The sequence below is a fragment of the Scyliorhinus torazame genome, chromosome 15 (assembly GCF_047496885.1).
Source record: "Scyliorhinus torazame isolate Kashiwa2021f chromosome 15, sScyTor2.1, whole genome shotgun sequence".
Lineage (NCBI taxonomy): Eukaryota > Metazoa > Chordata > Chondrichthyes > Carcharhiniformes > Scyliorhinidae > Scyliorhinus > Scyliorhinus torazame.
The window spans coordinates 91583267-91610333 of NC_092721.1; the positions used below are offsets into that span (position 1 = coordinate 91583267).

Here is a 27067-nt window from a genome sequence, read left to right on the forward strand (position 1 = left end):
CCACTCAGCTCAAGGACAATTGGAGATGGGCAACATACGTTGGTTTGCCAGTGATGTCCACATCCCATGAAAGAAAAACAAGTTTTTTTCTTTCGCTCTTTTAGCACCTCATGTCCAAACCGAAAGGAAAAAGATACATAAACTAAGGGCAGTAGCTTAAAGAAGGGAAATTTTAGAAAGCCGAGGAGGGGGTTTGCTGAACCGTTGCTCAGAAATAGGATATTAAATGGGAAATAGAAACTGGAGCCCAATCTGCCCAAAGTATTTTCCTCCTTCCTGCCCAAAGTTACACCTCCCAATTTTGGACGCAACATTGATGCCTCCTCTCAGCCATGATTAATCCAACCAGTGCAATGATGTCGTCCACCCCTCCCCTCAATATTTTCCCATCTTTTTTCAATCTGGCTGCTATGACCAGGAAATGGATTCCTGCCACTAAATTTAACCCGAGGAGCCCGGTGGCAAAATTGCAACTTCACCCCACCCCAATACTAATAATCTGGGTCTGTGTGTCTAGTTGCATAGGACATAATGTATTCTACGTGTTTTACAGAACCATGGCTTACATCACAACTGAGTTTCAACAACTTGTAGGAAGCTACAGTATAAATGAATGTTTGTTCTAAAATGCATCAACAATATTGTTATTCTTTAAAAAATATATATAAATAAATAAATTTAGAGTACCCAATTATTTATTTTTTCCAATTAAGGGGTAATTTGGCGTGGCCAATCCACCCAACCTGCACATCTTTGGGTTGTGGGGGTGAAACCCACGCAGACATGGAGAGAATGTGCAAACTCCACACGGACAGTGACCCAGGGCAAGGATTCAAACCCGGGTCCTCAGCACCGCAGTCCCAGTGCTATCTACTGCGCACATGCCACCCCACAATATTGTTATTCTTGATTGAATATTTATGTTCACGAGCATGTAACATAGTAAATATAATTTTAATTACTTTTGCTTATGAATTATAGCCATGGTCAAACCAAGGAGGGCTCCCGTTCGGCAACCGCATTTTTGGGGGTTTAAGCCCGGTCCCAGGGTCCACGGAGGTGGCAGAAGCAGGGAGAAGGCACGGAGGAGGCACAGTGAAGACACAGGAGGAAAAAAAGAAGAAAAATGTCGAGGGCGAGCAAGAAAACGGCCGGAAAAAAAAACAGCTGGAGGTCCGTCGGGGAGTGGAAAGGTCACCGCGGGGTCACCAAGGAAAATGGAGGCTGGAGCACCAGGGAAGACCGCACTGCTTACAGCTGAAGAAATAATTAAGGTGATGGCTGCGGAATTTGAAAAGCAGTTGGCGCAGATTGCGAAATGCATGGAGACGGTGAGGAAGGAGATGAGGGAGGTTTTGAGTGTGCTGGTGGAGGAGGCGGTTTCCCCGGTGAGGACGGAGGTGGCGAGCGCAGTGGCGGAGGTGCGAGAGCAAGGGGAGGCGCTGAAGGAAGTGGAGGAGACGTTATTGCAGCACGGTGATCAACTTGCCTCGATGGGGAAAGAGATGCGGAAGGTGATGGATACTAACAAGGATCTGCAAGGAAAAATGGAAGACCTGGAAAACAGATCCAGGCGACAGAATTTGAGGATTGTGGGGCTGCCCGAAGCAGTTGAAGGACCGAAGCCGACTGAGTATTTTGCCGTGATGCTGGCGAGACTATTGGGGGAGGGGGAGGATCCCTCCCGATATGAACTGGATCGGGCTCATCGGTCGTGGAGGCCTGTACCAAAGGTGAGTGAGCCGCCAAGGGCAGTGACTCTGTGCTTCCGTAGGTACAGGGTGAAGGAGAAGGTCCTGAGCTAGGCCAAGCAGAAGCGGGTGGTGCAGTGGGCTGGAGCTGGTATATGTGTATACCAGGACTTTACGGTGGAGCTGGCAAGGAGGCAGGCTGCCTTCAACCGGGTGAAGAGGGCACTGTACATTAGCAAGGTGCGGTGCGGCATTGTATATCCAGCGAAGCTGAGGGTGACTTACAAGCTCAGGGGCTTTTATTTTGGAACGGCGGAAGCAGCGGATGAGTTTGTGAAAGCAAAAGGACTGTGGCAGAACTGACAAATTGGGGAATGGCCATGTGCCGATGTAACCTCATGATTGTATTTTCTTCTTTTTTGTATCACTGCGTGCGGGTGTAGAGATTAAAGGAGCCAACGTGGTATATATTTGGACAAGGGAAGGGACGGGACTTTCACTCGAAATGAGAGTTCTTTGGGGTGTAGGTGGATATGTGGGGTTTGTGTGCTAAAAGGGGATCTTTGGGCTTTCCTAGGGCCGGGGAAGGGGGGGGGGCTGCGGCCATCGGAGCCTGGCAGAACAGGGTCCGAGTGGTCTAGCCGGGGTGGAAAGTTGGGGGGAAGGAACCGAGGTTGGGAGGAGGAGTTTTACAAGAGGCAGTGGACGGGAGGAGCTGGAGACCTGTGGAAAGGTTTGAGACAATACCAGATAGACTGAAACTACTCATTCCAGCTCCCCAGGCCCATGTAAAGAATGCTGCCCAAACCATTTTCAGAGCTGTATGGCCATAGGCCAACTCTGCATAACTTGAAGTCTGAAAAGATCAGCGAAGGTCGAGCCATTCCAAAACACTGGACCTCGGCAACTCCTGATAAAACTAACTCGTCATAACCCAGGGCCGTAGGAATTTAAAACAAAGATAGGTTCAGGAAGAAACAAATATATTTTGACCGTTCAATGTTCCCTCCGAGGACTAAATAATGGTATGAGTGATATGACCAAACATGGTCTGGTCTTTCCTTCCGTTTGTATTTCCGATTAAACTCCTGACCATACTGTTGTCACATAATCTTGATAAAGTTAATGTATAAATATTGAGCGAATTCTCCACGAAAAGCGCGGAACTTGTGAAAGACTGAGCAGTTTCGTTGAATGCCCTCTTACTTCAAGTTTCAGCCATTACTGCAAGCAGTTGTTTTCGAAAATAAAGCTTGTTATTCTGTCTTAATGAGTGTGTTGAATTTTTCTCACAGAAGCGAAAATATTGACTTTCACACATTAACTAGTCTAATCATAGATATTTTAAATTTCTGGAATTTAACGAAGGGATCATACCGTACAGTGCTTTTTATTATTCAAGAGTTACTTGGCAGTACAATCATAATAAATTCAAGTTATATAGTACTGCACTTCCCATCACATTCTTTTTAACCTCTGATTTTTTCATATCCAGTGACACTTCTTAGATCAGCTCTCAGCTGCAATTCAATACCTACAAAAATACATCTTCTGACAATGTGGATATTACTCAAGCGTCTTAATATCACCAAAAGATATAGTGGTGTTATTGTATGCAGCCTCATCTACTCAAAACAGAAGCGATACCATTGCACAAACCTAACCATAGGATCAGAAAAGCTTCTAAATTCCACAAGGTCAGTTATTTAAAAGATTAGTTTGGGGATTCTTACTCAGTGTTACAATCAAATGTTTGCAACACAAATAGGCTAAATTTAATAAAGCCAAATTTGAACCCAAATATTCAAGGGTCAGAAGACTAAGTGAATTTCTAGGCTTCTTATGACAGCAGTTGATAACTCATGGTAGTTGATAACTGATCTCTGGAATTTGCTTTATGTTCAGGTGGCTATGTACATTACTTAAATAATTGTACTATTTCACAAGAATGGAAATATTTATCAAAAAAACATTATTGGCTCCCCAAGATCTAATTTTTCAAGAAAATAATCAAATCAAATGTGGCTTTATTTCTAATGTGGTACATGACAAGATTAATTTTCTTAAAAAGTTCAGGACTAGTACATCCCATTCAAACGTTAGAATTTTTTAACGTTTAAATAAAATGTCTAAAATATTTGCATCTGATGAGATAAACAAATTATCAAACTACACCAAATTGTAGTCCTGAAATTTATTTAGATTTACTAACATTAGGTTTAAGTTAGGGGCTGGTTTAGCACAGTGGGCTAAACAGCTGGCTTGTAATGCAGAACAAGGCCAGCAGCGTGGGCTCAATTCCAAGTACCGGCCTCCCCGAACATGCGCAGGAATGTGGCAACTATGGGCTTTTCACAGTAACTTCATTCAAGCCTACTTGTGACAATAAGCAATTATTATTATTATTAAGTTGACCCGTTGTAGAAACCAACTATTTTCTAATACACCTGATAGGTAAAAGATAGCTATTTAGCCTAAATATTAAGCCCCAGTCTTTAAATACCCATTTTACATTCACTCATAACCTCAGGCCATCTCAAAACATAGAGACACAAAACTGCATGAAACAGCATAATTCCATTAGAGATTAAAACAGCACTTCTACTGGGCAACGAGGAGAAAGCCATTGTTCTAACAAATACATTTGCAAGACAGTTTGACACTATACTTGTGCTGTACCATTTATCAGATCAAGGACATTGCAACACCATAGCATTGGCATAGTAATATGAAGGCACCATTGTTCACAATACAGATAACAGCTAAGTCAGCAGAAGACCAGTTTAAACTGGTTGTGATAACAGCACAGAATCGCATTCCATAACATGCACAAGTATTCAGACATGAAACATTTAAAATTAATGTTGCATTGAAGATTGACAGCTAACCGTCAAATCAAACTCATTTGATTCTAACCCAAACCAATTAGGATGACTTAGAGGTGTAGATAGATGGCTAAAGACGGATATGATTTTGTATAACCGTGAGGGTCCGTGCGGCCATCTTTAATCATGAATCATCTATACTTTGATCGAAACTATTCGCTGTTTCTATACTTTCACTTTTCCACTCTAACTCTTGGGAGTAAATGCAAGCTGTTTTGCCGTAAGCAAGAAACCATTTCTGTATTATTTTAAAAGGTTAAATTGTGTACAAGTTGCTCATCGGACTTAGAGAATAAGATTAAAGTAACTCTCAATTGTAATCAAATAGAGGCAATAAACGATTCTTATTTGCACCCGAGAAGTTTTAATTCAAATTTCTGAGTTTCAGTGTCGCAAGTGCCACTAAATCCGCATGGTCAATCCCTACACCCGTGCAGCTGAATTTTGCTTATGGTATTATGTCAGTGTGGGAATACAAGACAATTTGCAAATCAAAGATGTGAAGCCAAAGAAATAATGTTCATTTGACATTTTACCTGAGAAAATGCTTGGAATTCATTCAATTCATTTTTACTTGTCAGATTTTCAATTGGAAACTCCTGTCCGAGTTCATCATCTACTAAAGATGAATCATTCAATGTCAACTGCGTTAATTCAGGTTCTTCCATGATCCCAACATCTGACTCAATCTCCTAAAATGAAATTTATAAAATGGATCATTAGAACTCCCCATCAGTCGCATATATATCAAACTTTAAAATATCATATTTCTGACTATTTAATTCATAACTAATATAGTCAAAGTTTTAAATCCAATTATTTTAATTAATGTCAAACCTATCAAAATTGAAACACGCATGTCAAAAGATTACAAAAAAGTCTGAACTTCAAATTTGGTAGGGTGGTATACATATATTTATAAAAGTAATGGAGGGGATGATCCAGTGAGTTTTTGTATTTTTTTTTCAAAATTTCTATAACCTGGGTTTATACATCACTCAGGATAATAATTATCCTCCTTGCTGGTATGAATAAGCTGGACAATATTGATCCAGTTCCTATTGGCCATGAGCCCACAACACAATGTGGCACAAACTGACAATCCCATTCAGAGCACAACAAACTTGGCTCTGGAAATACAAAATAAAAAATCTTGGTACAAGAGGAATGGAGATACATTGTTGAGACAAGGGATGAGCTTTACTTTGCTGCAGGTGACACTTGGTCGGTGACATAATTAAATAATAAAAATGTAAAAAGATTATAAAAATGTAAAGGGTTACAAAACTGCCAATTCTTTCAACAAAAACAAACAATTTGCGATTATAAAATTGCACCAACTTGCTATAAGTAAACAAAACAAATGGTTTACACAATGTAATCAATTCAATCCATTCTTTGTTCACAGGCACAACCATTGATTTTTAAACCAACTATAGATGTTTAAAAACATACCCACACTGGCATAATATTCTGAATTGTGCAAACTTTTGACGCAAGGTTTGAAGACCGAGGCAGATCCTGTTCAGCCTCACATTCAAATTCATTTTCCAGTATAGCAACAGTTTCTGCTCTTGCAGGGTGTAACTGCTCAGAATTCAACATGTGATTCTGCTCTGAAACATGGTTCACTTCACTACCAGTGCAATACTGTTCCTCTAGTAACATCAACTTAAAGGGTTCAATAGGTAGATCATTCAAAGTAGCCACTTCATTCGCCTCATTGGAGTTTATTTTGGTAAATGTGATGACCTGTGGAGTTTTGCACTCACAATCCTCCAATTGTTTTCCATTTTGATCAGAAATGTTATCGTTGTCATCATTTATTGAACTCAATGTTGCATTTAGCTGGGAGAATGAACCAAAATACTCAGAGGTTTCTCTGTCACCTCCTCGCAAATTGTCAGTTGCTAAGTCAGAACAAGTTAATCGGTCTGCAGGTTCCAGAGTCTGTGAAGCAGCAGTTACAGTTCCTGGTTTTATAATACGAGTTGTAGGACGGTATTCACTGTTTATTGAAGATGCTTCATTATTAAATTGTTGTTCTGAAATTCTGTCATATGTTGAACTTCCACCAGAATGGTCCATGTCCAAACCTGGAATCATTTCCAGTTGAAGTCCTTGAAAAGGTTTTAACCCATTATCTTCCAAAAGAAAAACAGAATCACCGTTAGTCACATAACACATCACATTTGTGCACATCACATAACATACAGTACATTTTCAGCAAAGTGGTCAATATTATATCGTCTGCTTTTGAACACAAAAGCATTTGTTTTGCCGACTGTATTTACTGAAGCTAAATTTTAATATATACTACATATGAAATAATTCAATCAAGCAGGCCCTAGTTTCCTTTACAAAGAGCAAATTATTAAGACATTTTATGTGTTCCAGACAGGTGAATGTGATCCAGATAGTTTGGGGCATACTCAGTTTCAAAATGATCCAAATTAACTGACAATAAAAATGGCACATAAATACTGCTAAAATTTGGTGAAACACTTGTATTTGCAACAACAACTGTTATATTAATCAACAAAAAAATGGTAAAGACAATTATATTGGTCAGTTTTTATTTGCCCGGGTTATTTTGATTAGTTAGTTTAAGGGGCACATCTAGAACTGAGTATATGATGCACATGCAGCTGCCAACAGTTAATGTAATGACAGCTGGGTGGGGTAGAGTTAAGGGGAGCCCAACAAAGAAACCCTGGCAGAAGAGATGGTTACCGTGAGGGATAGAAATGGTAAAGACATAGGAAAGATGGGGAGTGAGGGAATGACATGGGAGGTGTGGATAAAATAGTGGAATTGGTCAAGTGTCAGGTACAATTGTGCCAAAACTGAAGATTCATTAGACTTAAAAAGGGTTTTAGAAAAACTGTCAGGTGAATTAAATGAATACATCAACATTTATTCTGCAGAGAAAGGAGATGTAACAGTTCAAAAGCTCCAGGGTTTCCATACAATTTAACTCGGATAGCTATGCCACCACACAAACTTAATACACAAGAAAGGAGCAGTTATCAGGCTGCTATGTAACTTGAATCCTAAAAATGAATGGTGTCATAGAATACAATACAAAGCATGGGGGCCGGAACAGCAGGAGTTCCTCAGGCGCTGCGTGGAGGAGCTTAAAAAGGAGGTGCTGGCGCCAATGCTGTTGGCGATCGAGGGGCTGAAGGAGACCCAGAAGGCACAGGCGTTGGAGCTCCGTGAGATGAGGGATAAAACTTAATGAGAACGAGGATGAGATCCTGGGCCTGGCGGTAAAGATGGAGGCGCACGAGGCAGTGCACAAGAGGTGGGCCGAGAGACTAGAGGTCCTGGAGAACAGGTCGAGGAGGAAGAATCTCCGGATTCTGGGTCTCCCCGAAGGAGTGGAGGGGGCTGATGCCGGGGCGTATGTGAGCACGATGCTCCATTCGCTGATGGGTGCGGAGGTCTCTCTGAGCCCCCTGGAGCTAGAAGGGGCTCACCGGGTCCTGGCGAGGAGACCCAAGGCTGGCGAGCCGCCAAGGGCGATAGTGGTGAGGTTCCATCGCTTCGCGGACAAAGAGAGTGTCCCGAGATGGGCCAAGAAGGTGCGGAGCAGTAGCTGGGAGAATGCGGTGATCCGAGTCTACCAGGACTGGAGTGCGGAGGTGGCAACCGCCTGGCTTCAACCGGGCCAAGGTGATGCTGCATTAAAAAAAGTGAGATTCGGAATGCTGCAGCCTGCGCGACTGTGGGTCACTTATCAGGACCGACACCACTATTTTGAAACGCCAGAAGAGGCTTGGACCTTTATCCAAACAGAAAAATTGGACTCGAAGGAGGGGCTGTGGCTGTGGGGGAGATGTTGAATGTATACAGGGTTGTAAATATGGGTAAAGAATGTTTCACGGGTGGGATGATGGATGGGGGAAAAGAGTTATTTTTTCTTTTGATGAAATAGTGGGGAATGTGGGAGTCGGTGCTGGAGGGAGGCGAGACTCGGGGATGGGGGAATCTGGGATAAGGCCGCAACGGGAGCTGCGCCATGGGGGGCGGGGCTGGCTCAGGAAAGCGCGGGCTTTTTCCCACGCTAGGGGGGGGGGGGGGGGAATGGAGGAATGCAAGGAGGAGGAGAGATTCCCACACGGGGGAGATCAACGGGAAGGCGGGGGAAGCCAGGGTCAGCTGCTGCACTGGCCGAGGGGGAACTGAAAATGGAAGAGGTGGGCGGGGCGGGGGTTCCCCGTCTGGGGGACTGGAGGGTGCGGGAGATGAGGGCACAGGACTGGCCTAAGATAGGGGATGGCTAGTCGGCAGGGAGAGGGGGGGGGGGGGGGGGGGGGGGGGGGTAGCCCCCCAATCCCGCTGACCACGTGGAATGTGAGAGGCCTAAATGGGTCGGTTAAGAGGGCCCGAGTGTTCGCGCACTTGAAGGGACTGAAGGCAGACGTGGTCATGCTTCAGGAGACACATCCGAAGGTTGCAGATCAGGTCAGGTTAAGGAAGGGATGGGTAAGACAGGTGTTCCATTCGGGCCTGGATGCGAAGAATAGAGGGGTGGCAATACTGGTGGGGAAGCGGGTGTCGTTTGAGGCCAAGAACATAGCAGACGACAATGGAGGCCGATACGTTATGGTGAGCGGTAGGTTGCAGGGGACGGGGTTGGTATTGGTAAATGTATACGCCCCGAACTGGGACGATGCTGGATTCATGAAACGGATGTTGGGGCGTATTCCGGACTTGGAGGTAGGGAGCTTGATAATGGGTGGGGATTTCAACACGGTGTTGGACCCAGCATTAGATCGTTCCAGATCTAGGACGGGGAAGAGGCCGGCTGCGGCCAAGGTGCTCAGGGGGCTTATGGATCAGATGGGGGGAGTAGATCCGTGGAGATTTGCCAGGCCTTAGGCCAGAGAATTTTCTTTTTTCTCCCATGTACATAAGGCCTACTCCCGGATAGATTTTTTTGTTCTGGGCAGGGCATCGATCCCGAAAGTGGAGGGAATGGAGTATCGGCCATAGCCATTTCAGACCACGCCCCCCATTGGGTGGAGCTAGAGCTGGGGGAGGAGAGGGACCAATGCCCGTTGTGGCGGTTGGATGTGGGACTGTTGGCAGACGTGGAAGTGTGTGGGAGGGTGCATCGAAAGGTACCTGGAGGCCAACGACAACGGGGAGGTGCAGGTGGGAGTAGTATGGGAGGCGCTGAAGGCGGTGGTCAGGGGAGAGTTCATCTCCATCAGGGCTCATAGGGAGAAGAGAGATGGGTTCCCAGTGGAGTTCTATAGGAAGTATGTAGACATGTTAGCCCCGTTGCTGGTAAGGACCTTCAAAGAAGCAATGTCCGACAATGTCGTAGGCGACGATCTCTTTGATCCTGAAGCGGGATAAGGACCCACTGCAATGCGGGTCGTATAGACCGATCTCGCTCCTCAACGTAGATGCTACATTGCTGGCAAAAATGTTGGCTACAAGGATTGAGGACCGTGTCCCGGGGGTGATTCCCGAGGACCCAGACGGGATTCGTAAAGAGTAGGCAGCTAAATACCAATGTGCGAAGGCTCCTAAATGTGATAATGATGCCATCGGTGGAGGGAGAGGCGGAGATAGTGGCAGCTATGGAAGCGGAGAAGGCCTTTGACCGAGTAGAGTGGGAATATCTCTGGGAAGTGTTGCGGAGGTTTGGGTTTGGAGAAGGGTTTATCAGTTGGGTTAAACTCCTATATAGAGCCCCGGTGGCGAGTGTGGTTACGAATCGGCGGAGGTCGGACTATTTTCGGCTGTATCGAGGGACGAGGAAGGGGTGCCCCCTGTCCTCCTTGTTGTTTGCACTAGCAATTGAACCTTTGGCCATGGCATTAAGGGAGTTTGGGAAATGGAGGGGGGTGGTCCGAGGGGGAGAGGAGCATCGAGTGTCGCTGTATGCAAACGACCTGTTGCTGTATGTGGCAGACCCAGTGGAGGGGATGGTGGAGGTCATGCAGATCCTAAGGGAGTTTGGGGACTTCTCGGGCTATTAGCTCAATGTAGGGAAGAGCGAGCTCTTTGTGGTGCATCCGGGGGATCAGGGAAGAGGGATAGACGACCTACCGCTGAGGAGGGCGGATAGGAGCTTTCGATACTTGGGAATCCAGGTAGCTAGGAGCTGGGGGGCCCTGCACAAACTTAACGAGGCTGGTGGAGCAGATGGAGGAGGACTTTAAACGGTGGGACATGTTGCCACTCTCGCTAGTGGGCAGGGTACAGTCGATTAAAATTGTGGTCCTTCCGAGGTTTCTTTTTGTATTTCAATGCCTTCCAATTGTGATCACCAAGGCATTTTTAAAAAAATTTTTTAAAGAGGGTAGGCAGGAACATTATGGGCTTTGTGTGGGCGAGTATGACCCCGAGGGTAAGGAGGGGGTTCCTGGAGCGTAGTAGGGATAGAGGAGGGCTGGCGTTGCCAAATCTGGGTGGCTACTATTGGGCAGCCAACGTGGCGATGATCCATAAGTGGGTGATGGAGGGAGAGGGGGCGGCATGGAAGAGGTTGGAGATGGTGTCCTGCAAAGGAACGAGCCTGAGGGCGCTGGTGACGGCACCGTTGCCGCTCTCGCCGACAAGGTACACCACGAACCCGGTGGTGGCGGCAACGCTAAAGATCTGGGGGCAGTGGAGACGGCACAAGGGTGCGATGGGAGCCTCGGTGTGGTCCCCGATCAGAGACAACCATCAGTTTGTCCCAGGAAAGATGGACGGGGGGGGGTTTCAGAGCTGGCATAGGGCAGGGATTAGAAGAATGGGGGACCTGTTCATTGATGGGACGTTTGCGAGCTTAGGGGCGCTGGAGAAGTTTGGGCTACCCCCGGGAAACGCTTTCAGGTACATGCAAGTGAGGGCGTTTGTGAGGCAGCAGGTGAGGGAATTCCCGCTGCTCCAGGCACAGGGGATTCAAGACAGGGTGATTTTGGGCGTATGGGTCAGAGAGGGCAAGGTGTCGACGATATACCAGGAGATGAAAGAAGAGGGGGAGGCTTTGGTAGAGGAGCTGAAGGGTAAATGGGAAGAGGAGCTGGGGGAGGAGATTGAGGAGGGGCTATGGGCTGACGCCCTAAGTAGGGTTCATTCGTCTTCCTCATGTGCCAGGCTTAGCCTGATACTGTTTAAGGTAGTTCATAGAGCGCATATGACGGGGGCGAGGCGGAGTAGGTTCTTTGGGGTGGAGGACAGATGTGGGAGGTGCTCAGGAAGCCCGGCGAACCATGTCCATATGTTTTGGTCATGCCCGGCACTGGAGGGGTTTTGGAGGGGAGTTGCGAGAACAGTATCTAAGGTGGTGAAAGTCCGGGTCAAGCCAAGCTGGGGGCTAGCACTATTTGGAGTAGCGGACGAGCCGGGAGTGCAGGAGGCGAAAGAGGCCGGCATTCTGGCCTTTGCGTCCCTAGTAGCCCAGCGAAGGATTTGTTAATGTGGAAAGAGGCAAAGCCCCCCAGCGTGGAGGCCTGGATAAATGATATGGCAGGGTTTATCAAGTTGGAGAGGATAAAGTTTGCCTTGAGGGGGTCTGCGCAGGGGTTCTACAGGCGATGGTAACCGTTCCTAGACTATCTCGCAGAGCGTTAGATGAAGGTCGGACAGCAGCAGCAGCCCGGGGGGCGGGAGGGGGGGGGGGGGGGGGGAGGTTTTTTTTTTCTGGGGGGCATTTGAGCAAGAAAATAAATGAACGATCCGGAAAACTGATATGTACGGGAGGAATCCAAGGTACAAAGTTCTGTATCATATTGACTTGCCATGTTCATGTCTTGCTATGCGAGCTTTGTTACGAGGGGGGGGTTGTTTGTATGGTTGAAAATTGTTTAAAAATTCTTAATAAACATATTTTTTTTAAAAATAGAATACAATACAATATAGTTAGGATAGCGGTTTTACAAATGTTTCACATTCTGCTATTTTGCTTTCAGAAAGCGCCGACCGTTGCTCTGCTATTTGCACCTACTCCAGACCAATGCTTTTTTCCTTTATTGCTACCATTCCCACTCTATTGGCCTTTTGTTCCGAGACAATTTTGTAAATTAATCTCCCCTGGCCTTGAACCTATTCCTGTGTTCCCTTTTTGCTCCACCTGACCTTTCCATTTTTATAACTGCATAAAACCCAACACATTTTTGCCTCTCTTCAGCTCTTCAATGTTAACTGTGGCTCATGCTCCACTGATGCTGTCAGGCCTGCTGAGTTTTTTAACCTCACGATGCTCCACGTCTCCAGCTTCCACCCTAAACACATTGAAGAAGCCATCCCCTATGGACAAGCTCTCCGTATACACAGGATCTGCTCAAACTAGGAGGAGCGTAACAGACATCTACAGACGTTGAAAGATGCCCTTGTACGAACGTGATATGGCGCTCGACTCATCGATCGACAGTTCCAACGCGCCACAGCAAAAAACCGCACCGACCTCCTCAGAAGACAAACATGGGACACAACCGACAGAATACCCTTCACCGTCCAGTACTTTCCCGGAGCAGAGAAACTACGACATCTTCTTCACAGCCTTCAACACGTCATCGATGAAGATGAACATCTTGCCAAGGTTTTCCATACACCCCCACTACTTGCCTTCAAACAACCGCGCAGCCTCAAACAAACCATTGTTTACAGCAAACTACCCAGCCTTCAGAACAGTGATCATGACACCACACAACCCTGCCATGACAATCTCCGCAAGACGTGCCAGATCATCGACATGGATACCACCATTACACGTGAGAACACCACCCACTAGGTACGCGGTACATACTCGTGCGACTCGGCCAACGTTGTCTACCTCATACGCTGCAGGAAAGGATGTCCCGAAGTGTGGTACATCGGCGAGACCATGCAGACGCTGCGACAACGAATGAACGGACATCGCGCGACAATCACCAGGCAGGAATGTTCCCTTCCAGTCGGGGAACACTTAGCAGTCAAGGGCATTCAGCCTCTGATCCCCGGGTAAGCGTTCTCCAAGGCGGCCTTCAGGACGCACGCCAACACAGAATCGCCGAGCAGAAACTTATAGCCAAGTTCCGCACACATGAGTGCGGCCTCAACCGGGACCTGGGATTCATGTCGCATTACATTCATTCCCCACCATCTGGCCTGCAAAATCTTACCAACTGTCCTGGCTTGACACAATTCACACCTCTTTAACCTGGGGTTACCCTATCTCTGGGTCTGTAAAGATTTAATCACCAGCTGATGCTTGCATCCCAAGCATTGTCTGGCATCTTTGAATTTGTCTATATATATGTTTCTGGAACATACCTCTTCATTCACCTGAGGAAGGAGCAGCGCTCCGAAAGCTAGTGATATCGAAACAAACCTGTTGGACTTTAACCTGGTGTTGTAAGATTTCTTACTGAGTTTATTTCCAGCACTTTATTTTTATTACCACTTTGCCAATCTTTGAGGGTAGGCTGGTCAGGAAATAGTTGATCAGATTGGATTTCCCCTGTTTTTTTGGACCTGAGAAATGAATGTGAATCTGTCCCGTGTTGCACTTTCATCAGGTTGGCACCTCAATTTTAGAGAGAGAGAGAGGGAGAGGGAGAGAGGGAGAGAGGGAGAGAGAGAGAGAGAGAGAGAGAGAGAGAGAGAGAGAGAGAGAGAGAGAGAGAGAGAGAGAGAGAGAGAGAGAGAGAGAGAGAGAGAGAGAGAACAACGGTGAGGGAAAAACAGATCAATGGAAGAAATTAAATTGAAATGAAATCTGACGCTGCCAACTGTATACCACTGTGCAGTCACCTCTGGAGGGCCTGTCCTATTAGTGGATCAAGGCATGCTGATGGGAGGAGCTTGGGACATTGGGTGCAAGATCGGAATCTCTTGAGTATGACCATGTCAGGTTGTTATTTGGCTAGTCTGTAGGATAGGTCTTCCAGTTTCAAACACATGATTGCTACCATCTAGAAGGACAAGGGCAGCAGATACAAGCGAACACCAAGCCTGTACCACTCCAAGTCATTCACCATCCTGATGACTTGGAAATATAATCACTGTTCCTTCACTGTCACTGGGTCAAAATCCTGGAATTCCCTCCCTTATAGCACGGTGTGTACCTACAGCGGTTTAAGGAGGAATTTCACCACCATCCAATGAGGGATGGCAATAAATGCTGGTGTGTGTAGCCAGCAACACCCATATCCTGTAAATGAATTTTAAAGAATCTTGGGCCTTGACAAAGGGATAGTTATCCTTTGTCAAAGCCAAAGTGGAGAGATGGGAGTAATGTTACATGACTCCCTGGCTGGTGCAACGAGTAATATTGCCTTTTGGAGCTGCAAAGTTCAGTCAGCCATTTTTCCATCTTCATAGCAGCAACACAGAAGATGGGCACTGTCCAGGTTTGACGGCCTGGCCCCATCTATAGTGTTTCAACTGGAACCTTTGTACCTCCCCTACAAGACTGAATCATCTCTGCATGCCGACCTCATCATGAAGTCAGCTCTACAGAAGTGAATTATCCAGCATCAATACAGCCTACTGACCTCTGCGAAATAATAAATCACTGGACTCTGATTCAGGACTCGGGTGTGTCATGCGAGAGTGCCTTTAAGAACTGGATGTTTAAGCAATGTACCTTTAAGAAAACAGTGATGTCATAGAGTGGGTGGAGCTCAGCTCAGTTCAGCCATTTTGCAGGTTTTTAGTTTGTTTAAAAGCAGTGTTTGTGTGTCTGTGTTTTTCCAGAGAGCTGCAAGTTTTGCAGTTTGGTTTTGTAGCTTAGAAAGTGCCTGGCTGGTTTTGCTGAGAGCAGTTTAAAAGTGCCTGGAGCTGAAGGCAACCAAGCTAATATGTCTCTGCCATTCTACAGAAAATATATATATCCTTTAACCTGATGTGCTACTGTTGAAAGGTGTTAAGTCTCTTGGAAGTTTGAAGGAACATTTTAAGGAGTTACTTACTGTTGCAATATTTTCTGAGTTATCATTGAAGTAAGGGGTGTTAAGAGATCCAGTGTTTATTTGAGATGTTAAGTTGAGTTCATGGAATAAACAGTGTTTTATGTTTAAAAACCCACGTGTCCATAATTGTAATCCCACACCTCGGGAAAAAGCCGCGTGCTAGGAAAAGCAACAAATACATTAAAGGGTGAGGTTGGTTGAACTCCATGATACATTTTGGGGTTCTGAAAACCCCTCGCCCGTAACAGGTGGAACAATAATTATTTTCTGTGGTCTTTGTCCTGTAAATCTTTCTTTCTCTACCTTTCTTCTACCATATGAATGAAAAGGAATCAACATCGCTCTGGTCATTTGACTGGTGTAAATAAACTAACCTTCTGAGTTCATCCCATCCCTTGGGTGCGATTCTCCGCTCCCGCGCCGGTTTGGAGAATCGCCAGGGTCGCCAAATTTTCCCGCCACGCCGGTCCGACGCCCTCCCGCGATTCATGGAAGCGGCCAGATCGGCACAATCGCGTTTTGTGCGGCGCGGTCCAGTGAATCGCCCGAGACAGCCAAAATGGCGATTCACCGGTACCCCCGCGATTCTCAGTGCCGGATGGGCTGAGCGGCCTGCCCAAAACGGCGGGTTCCCCCCCGGCGCCGTCCACACCTGGTTGCTGCCGGCAGGAACAGCGCGGGAACACTGGGGGGGGGCCTCAAATGGGGTCTGGCCCGCAATCTGTGCCCACCGATCGTCTGGCCGTCCTCTCTGAAGGCGGACCTCCTTTCTTCCGCAGCCCCGCAAGATCCGTCAGACATCTTCTTGCGGGGCGGACTCTGAGAGGACGGCAACCACGCCTGGCGTGCGTAAATGATGCAGCGCCACTCCCAGCCCATTATCGGGCCCTGAATCGGTCGGGATAGGGGCCGTTTCGCGCTGTCATGAACCTCGACGGCGTTCACGGCGGCGCGAACTCTGCCTCCATTTCGGAGAATTCCGCCCCTTGTCTTTCAATAAAAAAATTGGATCATACCAAAATGGAGGGGTTGGGAAACATACCATCACTTATAAAGGGGGAAGAATGTTTCCGTTTTCCGATGGGTGACGAGGAGAAATCCGGGCTATTTAAATGAACCCACCTCCTATCTATAACTGTCCAAATAGAAAACACAATCTATGTGCAATATTCCCTCTTATTTTGTTCCTGAATGCCTGTGGACCTTTCTACAGATTTTACAGTTACACAAACACGCAAGGTGAATGTAGCCATTGCTGTACGATAACCATTGCGTACTGTTCAGACTTTCTTTTTTTAAACAAATATTTTATTAAGGCAGGTTTTATAACAAAATATACAAATACAAACATAATTCAGTGCGTAACACCCCTCTCCATTATTCATAGAATTTAGTGAAGGAGGCCATTCGGCCCATCGAGTCTGCACCGGCTCTTGGAAAGAGCACCCTACCCAAGGTCCACACCTCCACCCTATCCCCAGTAACCCCACCCAACACTAAGGGCAATTTTGGACACTAAGGGCAATTTATCATGGCCAATCCACCTAACCTGCACATCTTTGGACGGTGGGAGGAAACCCACACACACACGGGGAGGATGTGCAGACTCCGCACAGTGACCCAAGCCGGAAGCGAACCTGGGACCCTGGAGCTGTGAAGCAATTGTGCTATCCAATTTGCTCCCGTGCTGCCCCGCTGTTCCTGCCCAAGCTAAACCAAACTAACCTAACTCCCCCTGTACTGTTCAGACTTTCAATAGAAGTGTAGCATTGGTAGATAAAAGTTTGCTGTGATGATCGTTTTTGTAAATTTGAGTGCAGAGAAAAGATTCATAGCCCGTTCTAACATTTCAGTGGAGCCAAATTCATATATTTATCATTATTGCTTTGGTGATTTTGAAGCTTCGGAAACAGCTGAATAATTAAGCTGAAACATTTACATTTGATATTAATGCTTTTGGTGAAATAATGCTGAAGCTACTAAATTTAGTTTTATTGCCAGGGTTTCTTGAAATAGCTCTAATAACAAGTGGCTCATAAGTAGTCAGGGTACTTATATTGCAGTTGCATATGATAAACTGAATAAATACGGAATCATTTCTAACAGCTTACCAGATGAAGCATGCAATCTCAAGGAATTTGCTTCATACATTCAGTGAGTTGGTATAGGAGTCACGATCTCAAGACTAAAAATAGGATTTGCACTTAGTACACTTAGGACTGTTCCAGTCTTACTCAGGCCCTCTACCACAACTCTTTCTACTACATCAATGCCTGTATGGGTCCCATTTCATGCTCTGGTCTGGACCTGGAAGAATTTCTAGATTTTGCTTCCAATTTCCACCCCTCTCTCATCTTCACATGGTCCATCTCCGACACTTCCCTCGCCTTTCATGATCTCTCAGTCTCCATTTCCATTGAGAGATTGACCACCAATATTCATTACAAGGCTACTGACTCCCACAGCTACCTCAACCACAGCCCCTCAACACGCTCCAAGGGCTCAATGCCATTCGTCTAGTTCCTCAGCCGCTGTTGCGTCTGTTCTGATAATGCCAGCTTTCAAAGTGCCACGTCGGACATGTTATCTTTTTCCTTAATTGAGGTTTCCTCCCACCTGTGGTTGACAGGGCACTCAACCAGGTTCAACCCATTTCCCGCAGCTCTGCCCTCACCCCTTCCTCCCAGAACCGCGGTAGGGTCCTCCTTGTCCACATTTTCCACACCACCAACCTCCGCATTCAAAGGATTATCCTCCGCCATTTCTGTCAACTCCAGCATGATGCCACCACAAAACATATCTTCCCCTCAAACCCCTGTCAGCATTCCACATGGATGGCTCCCTCCACGACATCCTGGTGCACTGCTCCATCACCTCCAACTCCTCAACCCCTTTCCACAGCACCTTCCCAGTCAATTGCAGAAGGTGCAATCCTGCCTCTTTACCTCCTCGCTCTCCATTCAAAGCCCCAACATTCCTTTCAGGTGAGGCAACATTTCATTCACACCTCTTTCAATTTAGTCTGTTGTATTCATTGCTTCCAATGGAGTCTCCTCTACATTGGGGAGATTGTACACTGACTGGGTGACCACTTTGCGGAACACCTTCTCTCAGCCCACAAGCATGACCCCAACCTTTCTGTTGCTTGCTATTTCAACTCAGCATCTTGCTCTCATGTCCACATGTATGTCCTTAGTTTTCTGCAATGCTTCAGTGAAGCTTAACACAAACATCTTCCGATTAGGCATGTTACAGCCCTCAGGACTCAACATTAAGTTGAACAATTTTTGACTGTGGCTTTTCTTTATCTTGACCCTTTAAAAAAGTATATTAAAAGCATCTTTTGTCCAATGAAACACACTTTCCTCCCCCACTGGGCCATCTGTTACTTGCCCTTAAGTTTTGCTTTCATAGCACTGATGTTTATTCTCCAATTAACACATTCTGATATCTTACCTTGTGCAACTACTAGCACCTTCTCCTGCTATTAACACATCCTATGCATTACCTACACATCTTTATTGAATCTCGCCTAGCTCCCATCAATCACTGACGTTCTATTCTGCTCCAGCTGCTACACTCCCTTTTGTACGGTACATAATCCATCACATTTTTACCTATCCTTAGCTCTGAAGAATAATCTCACGGACTCGAATCATTAACTCAATTTTTTCTCTCCACATATGCTACCAGACCTACTCAGAACTATAGTATGGGGAAATCGCATAATCCAATGATGGCAAGATAACTGGTTATTCACCATTAACACTATATTTCAATGAACACCATAGCATTCTAGGCTTCAATATGCATCAGCATAGCTCATGAATCATAATTTGCCTAGCTGGAAGTGAGATAGCCCTAATGTGTTGCAGGAACATCCATTTTAAAATTACTGGAATTTTCTGGAAACAATGATAAACTGAGCATTATCTTCTTGTAGATCTGCATCCTTTATCCAAATGTATAGTCAAACTTCAATGTTGACATGTGGCGTTGAATAGGGAAATGATGTATGGGATGTGATTTATTATCACACAAATAGTGGCAATTTTTAGGAGCATAGATTTGTATACAAAGTCTGAGCTACTCTGGTTGCACTACATAGGGAAGTGTAGAAATGTCCAGGATTTGGTGCAGTCTGTTGCACTGCACTAAGTCATTTGCCTATTATGTATCAACATATGACCATTGTTTTTGCATACAACAGGATTGTAGAGCTGAAAATATGTTGCAAAACATTTCACCAGGAATATAACATTTTCTGAACCATTTAACATAAAACTATTTGGGTATACCAATAGGCACATTATTACATTGGAACGAATTGGTGGGTTTTCCCCAGATACTTACCAACATTATAACCCTGCTGAATATATTCTTCCTTTTGATCTATACTGCAAGCTGTTCTTCCATGGTCAACAGTGGATGCAATGCTGTCAGTGAAGGGCTTGATCTTTGAGCTTGTGGCTAGATTAGAATGCTGATCTATCGTGGTGCCATTAGTATCAAGCACATATGAATTCTGTAACAATTTGAAAGAAATGTTACGTCAGTTCTTCCCAATTTTCTCCAAAATGAGTCATTTTAAAGATAATTTAGGAAAGCTGAAGCATCAGTAGCATTGCTACATTTTGCGATTACGAAATTAGGAACATCAGACCTTTCTCACTTCTGAACTGCAAAAGTTCATACTAATGGAAGCTTCTGCCAGTTGTAATCATGAGATCTAAGAAGGAAGATAAAGTTGGACAAAGATAATCCAACCACGTAATCATTTGAACTTTTAACATTCCTTACACACCTTAGGAAAATGACAATTGAAATCAGGATGAAGATCTCTTGCAGGTCTTAGACAGCTGTATGTAAAGGAAGTTGCAATATCCTTTCCATTAAAGACACTTGTTATACTCATACCAATTCAAATAACCTTAAATAACCCTCCATACCCTTCAATGGTAGTCATTTCAAAATCTTTTCCCACTCAATTTATGCCTATTGAGAGCTCCTGTTCTTTGAACCAATTCTTAGGGTTTAATTTTGAGCCTCTTCAGTTGGACATTTTTACCTCAGTTGCATCATTTCAAGGGTGGATTTCAGCACTTCACGTCAAGTTGCAGCATGATCAATGCATGATTGACAGGATTGCTTCCTCCAACAGACACTGCACCTCTCATAAAACACATTGTTTGTTGATGACCAAAAATTAGATTGATGCCTTGAGGATCTAGTTTTCACTGACTCCTTGATCCCTTTCCTCATTAAAAAGATGAAGCTGAACGTTATTTCATTTATTCTTTCATGGGATGTGGGCATTGCTGGCTAAATTAGCATTTCTTACCCCATCCCCAATTCCCCTCGTGAGCTGCCTTCTTGTACCATTGCAATCGATGTGATGTAGGTTTAGCCACAGTGCCGTTCGGGGCAGAGTTCCAGAACTTTGGCGCAACAGTGAAGGAACTGTGATATTGTTCCAACTCGGAATACCGCGAAGCTTCGAGGGGAACTCGCAGCTTAGTCCTGGATGTTGTCGAACACAAGGCAAATGCACCACACGTCTTGTTCCTTGTAGACAGTGGACAGGCTTTTGCGATTCAGAAAGGGAGCTATCCGCCACAGAATTCTCAGTTTCTGATCTGCTCTTACAGCCACAAGTGTTTGTATGGCTAGTCCAGTTCAGTTTCTGCTCAAATGGAACCCACAAGATGTTGACAGTGGGAGATTCAGCAACGTAAATTCTGTTGAATGTCACGGGAAGATGGTTAGATTACGTGTGTTGAAAATGGTCATCTCCATGCACTTGTAGGGTGTGAATGTTACTTGCCACTTATTAGTCCTAGGCTGAATATTTTTCAGGTCTTTCTGCATATGGACAAGTTCTTCAGTATCTGAGGAGTTGTGAATAATGCTGATCATTACACAATCATCAGCAAACATTCCGACTTCTGACCTGATGGTGGAGGGAAGGGTTACCGATGAGCTGAAGATGGTTGGGCCTGGGACACAACCCCGAGTAACTTGTGCAATGAAGTCCAGGGACTGAATTAAACCAATAATCCAAAGTTGGCATAGAAACCAGTTTGGTTCTAAACAAACTTTTATATGAAATGAAAGGATAAAGATCTTTTGGATGACATTTGTCATGTTCCAGTTTATTATGAACTTTCAGACAATACTTTTACAACTTTCAATACAAATAGTCTGTTAAAATGACCGCTGCACATCACCAGACCTTTGGTATGCTGGGTCAGACAGTCCTGTATCCCAAGCAAATACCTAATTTATTAATTTTTAAATAAATTTATAGTACCCAATTCATTTTTTCTAATTACGGGGCAATTTAGCGTGGCCAATCCACCTAACTTGCACACCTTTGGGTGGTGAGGGCGAAACCCACAGGGACAACGTGCAAACTCCACGCGGACAGTGATCCAGAGCCGGGATCGAACCTGGGACCTCGGCGCCCTGATGCAGAAACCGTGCTGCCCACAAATACCTAATTAAGTATGGACATTCGCAGCCATCTCAGAAATGTATACATCCCTGTGTTTAAGGATGGGACCAGCGATCAACAGAGCCGTAGCATTCCAGTTGTTTCACTTTTCTGTTTCACCAAGGACAATAGAGACATTGAAACTATGTGCTGGACGAATGTGAAAGGGATCCCATCAATCCTCCACTCTATTATGACGGTTACTCTCATCAAAGCTACACTGGATGAATTTCAAAGTGTCAAATGTCAATACAGGATGTGTAATCAACACATCAACTTTCTTTCAACTGAAAAACTTTGAATCTGTACAATTTACATGATGAGCTGAACCATGCTTCCTGCCTGCTTTTAAAACAGTAGAAACTGCTTAGAGAATTCCATCAGAGAAACCCTTTCACCAACTGCAAATCAACTAGACACGCAATCTAATGAAGAGCAACACAGTAAAAATAGAAAGATCCTTCCCAACCTGTTGCAACTTCAAGTTGTGAAAGGACCTCCTGGAAATTCAACTGCAGGGAGCTTATTGAGAATCCTCTGCTTTTCAAGACCTTCAGTCCAACCAAGGGAATGAACTCATCTAAGAAACTGTAGGTGTGCTATGAAAAAGATGGAAATAATCCCGATCTGTAATTATATTTTTCTGTCTTCACCTGTAGTTAATCTTCCTGCGTGTGACAGTGCACGTGCGATGAGTGAGATGTTGATTTATTGTTAAAAACAAGTGTGTGATAACAAATAACCTCTATTTTTAAACTCAGAAAAAGCTTGCTGCTGTAAATATTTAAATTGGAACAACCATTAGAGTTAGATTGTACCCGGTTACGGGCCAGGGTTTAGAAAACTCCAAGTATATCATGAAGTTTATCTGAACTCCAACTGTTTATTGAATTTCGTTACAATGAGCACAAGAGCCTGCCTTTCAGGTGTTATTCAACAGAGTTCTTAGGCGCTTTTAATCAAAAAACAAGCTTTATTCTACGAATTTAGTTAATATTTGTATAAACATGCAAACATAAAGCCCCCACACAGCTACAGTAACCTAGCATTAATCCTTAAATGAATTCCCCCTTAACTGTTCCAATTCAATAGCAAAATCCAAATAAAACCAGAGACCTCTTTTCAAAGGTGTGGCCCAGCACATGGCACTCTTACTGGTATAAGACTTGTTATTGATACTCTTGTTCCCCTTTCCAACAGCAGGCTTGAATTTGTTCCAGAAAACAATTATCTCCAAGTTATCAGCAGTCTGGAAACAGCTTTTAAAATGAAGATAGAGAGACACTTATTTCAATCTGTGCAGCTCAAAACAAGTCTAAAACTCAAAGCAAAAGTAAAACTAAGAGCCACAGTCCAGCTCCACCCACACAATGACATCACTGAAGTCATGTGATAAGACAAAAACATTTCTTAAAGAGACACTCCCATGACAACTCTCACCCAGCATACAACTTTGATCAGGCATTCCATGTCAGTATCAGATCACATTAAAATTTAAAACTGCTATTTGCGACTTTTCGGTTGCGGCGATGCAGTGAGCACATCGCGCTTTTGGCCCTAGCTGCGCAATTTATGGATATAATTTGGGGGGAAAAGCAGAAGGAATTTTTACTTACCGGTCTCTCCTCTGGTTGGGATGCTTACAGGGGGTAAAACCAGGCAGAAGACGAGTGGAGGTTCCACACCAGATTCGACAGAGCCGCGTGGTGAGGAAAAACATGGCGGGGCCCTGTTGACCCCTTTCCTGGGGCCAACAGAGAAATTGATGGAATTCCTTGTGGGGGGAGTTCCATAAACAAAGGCAGTCGATGGCGGAAGATCTTTCCAGAGCAATCGAGGAAGCGGTGGCCCCCCTTCGGGTAACCGTGGAGACGGTAGAGCAGTGGATGGAGGCACAAGGCGTGAAGATCCGTGAGATGGAAAAAATGGCCTTGGAACATAGTGACAGATTTTCCTCTTAAGAGGTTGAGCTTTTGTTGATGGCGGAGACCCAAAAGGTTTTAAGAGCCAAGGCTGAAGGCTAAGAGACCAGGCCCAGGTGCCAAAATCTGCGGATTGTCGGGCTACCAGAGGGGATCCGAAGGCATAAATGCCATAGGATTTGTGGTGAAGGTGTTTGGGAAGTTGGCAGGGCGGGGATCTGTGTTACCCCTCCCGGGTGGATCGGGCCCACTGGTCACTATGACAAAATTTGTGGATCCACCCCGGGCAGTCGTAGTCTGCCTTCACAGATTTCTCGATAAAGAGCGGATCTTGAAGTGGGCGAAGGCCACGAGGGAAAGCTATTGGGAAGGGCACCATATTTGAATTTACTAGGACATCGAGGCAGAATTGGCAAAGCGACGAGCTGGGTTCAACAAGGCCAAGGAAGCCCTTTACAAAAATAAGGTGCGATTTGGAATGGTGCACCCAGCTCTTCTTGTGGGTCACGTTTAAAAACAAGGACCATGGGCTGGATTCTCCGTTTCTGAGGCTAAGTGCCGGTGCGAACAGAGAATCCGCTGGAAGTTCGCGACAGGAAAACCAGCACGAACCCCTCACCGATTCCGGTACATGTAAAGGGCTAGCACCGGCGCCGCATGAAACTCCCGTGGATCGCGCCGAAAACAGCTGGGCCCCGGAACGCACATGCGGAGGGCAGACGACATGCATCGGTCGCGCCGTAAAACATGGCGCCAGCCGTGCTCGAACCTTAACCCGCCAACCGCGTCTCACAGTCCACCCCTCATCAGTCCCCCCAGCCCTAGCAGAAGTCCTCCAGGCCAGCAGCATGGATCCCGGACGAGTGTGGCAGCGCTAGACACTGCCCACAGCCAGCATGCCAGTTTCCCGACTGCTGGGACGCCACGTAGCCCAAGCCGTCGGGAACTCGACCCATCGGAGGTGGAGCATCCCAAGTGGGCCGGCCGATGAAGCGGCAACGGCATTGAAACGACGCGCCGTGTGAGTCACGATAACAAAAGCAAAGTGGGGGTCTGGCTGCGACTGGATGCTTGGGTGGGAATGGTTTCTGTTTTGTTTGTTGGGTGAGGCAATGGGTTTAGGTTGATTGGGTTTTCTGCATTGGGAGTGGGAGCCTATTTGATGTGGGAGGATGGTTAGTAAATGTTTGTAAGTCAGAGGAACATAGGGTGTCCCATTACGTTTTGTTGTTGTACATCTCTAATCCTCTCACAGGTATGAGAGGAAATATGGATCTGTTGAAAAAATTCAGATCCTTCTCAAGGTACAAATTGATTATGAGCAAGAGCGCAATCTTCCCAGTGAATTCCCTGGGGAAGAGGACAGATTTGGGGAGGCTGCCTTTTAAGCTAGTCAAGATGAAGTTTAGGTATTTAGGGATTAAAGTGGCACTTGATTGGACACTGTTACATAAACTGGACTTGGCCGGTCTGCTGGAGGAAGTGAATGGGGATCAAGTGGGATGCCCTCCTGCTATCCTAGGCGGGGAAAGTACATACGGTCAAAATTAATGTTTTGCCAAGGTTTCTAATTGTGTTCCAAATTCTTCCGATCTTCCTCCCAAATCTTTTTTCGCTAGGCTTGACAGATCAATCGCTGCCTTTGCTTGGGCGGGAAAGCCTCCCAGGATTATAAGAGCCTTCCTGCAGAAAGGGTGACAATCTGGTGGGTTGGCACCACCAAACCTGTTGCTCTATTAATGGGCTGTGAACATTGGTAAAGTGCAAAGATAGTTTGAGGAGCTAGATCAGGGGTGGGGATGGATGGAGGAGGCCTCTTGTGTAGGGTCGTGGCTAAGGGCGCTGGTTATGGCCCCTCTTCCGTTCTCCCCAGGCAGGCTCTCGAAGGGCCCGGTGCTAGTGGCACCTTTAAGAGTTTGGAACCAGTTTACCATCGCCAATTTATGCTAATCATAGGTTTGTACCGTCAGGGATGGATGCAATGTACAAGATCTGGACGAGAAGGTGTTCAGCCAAATTTCCCACATTGACTTCACTGAATAAGAAAGGGCACATCCTACCCAAACCACAATACACATACACGTGGAGGACTGCCAACCTGTTAAGTACCTTCTTTATTGCTACTCTCATTATCTGATCCAATATTGCTACTGCCTCCTACTTTACAGCTAGATTGGCAACATCCATTTCTCCAATGAAGACAGAAGCAAAGTAGTCACTTAGCATCTCAGCCAGCCCTGTGCATCCACTAAAATATCTCCTTTTTGGTCCCTATCATAACCCCCACAGAACCATGGCGAAACAATCATTGTTCTCCTGGTGGGACTTCAGCAGTGCGAGCTCCCCAGGTAGAGGACAGAGGCCAACCACCTGGGGCTCATTATGAGCAAGGTTTAAAAGCGATTTTCTAAAATTGTCTTGATTCAGCAACCTTCTTTTTGATTAGTAAATTGCACTCGCCTTCCACTTGGAATTCCATTGGCCCCCACGATATTTCAGCGTGTTATGGAAAACATCTTGCACGGCCTGCCGAATGTGGCCGTCTATTTGGATGATGCTCTTTAATACCGGCTCCACGAAGCAGGAACACATGGTGGACCTCCAAGGAGTTTTCCACTGTTTTGCCCATGTGGGCACCAGACTGAAGCGCAGTAAGTGACTTTCCCATGCCAAAGCAGTGACCTACCTCGGTTACCCGGTGGACAGTTATGGGCTGCACCCAGTTGAGGCTAAAGTGGTGCTATTAAGGGGGTCCCCACTAATCTCTGGTCACTTTTTGGGCCTAGTTAATTATTATGGCAAATTTATCACCAACCTGGCCTCCGCTGCATCTATTGTTGCGAATGGACCAGAATTGTTGCTGGGGCGCTTCTCAGGATGAGGCATTCGCGGCTATGAAGAGAAGTCCTTCTTCAAAGTAACTCCTGACACACTGGTCTGTTTAGGCCCCTGATTTTAATGTGTGATGCTGTTCCTTATGGCATCAGAAGTGTTGACCCAAGAGTGTGACGACGGAATGGAACGTCCCATTGTGTTCCCTTCGAGGACCTGGTGGATGCCGAGCACCGCTATGCACAGATGGAGAAGGATGGTCTGACTGTGATCTTTGGAATTAAGAAATCCCATCAGTACATACATGGACGATATTTTGTTATCATGACTGACCACAAACCGC

The 27067-nt window shown here is 45.6% G+C and overlaps 1 protein-coding gene across 8 annotated transcripts in view; it reads right to left on the reverse strand.

Annotated features, from left to right (window-relative positions):
- cep295 (centrosomal protein 295) overlaps nt 1–27067 on the reverse strand; it is a 142690-nt gene that overhangs the window by 15673 nt on the left and 99950 nt on the right. For all 8 annotated transcript variants that reach the window (XR_011935156.1, XM_072476437.1, XM_072476436.1 and 5 more), the window contains 3 exons: nt 19831–20002; nt 6032–6720; nt 5113–5268 (listed from right to left, as the gene is read on the reverse strand). Coding sequence is in view for 7 of the 8 variants with exons in the window: in XM_072476437.1 (XP_072332538.1) it covers nt 5113–5268; nt 6032–6720; nt 19831–20002 (1017 nt within the window). In the remaining variant the exon portion in view is untranslated. The remainder of the gene's footprint in view (nt 1–5112; nt 5269–6031; nt 6721–19830; nt 20003–27067) is intronic.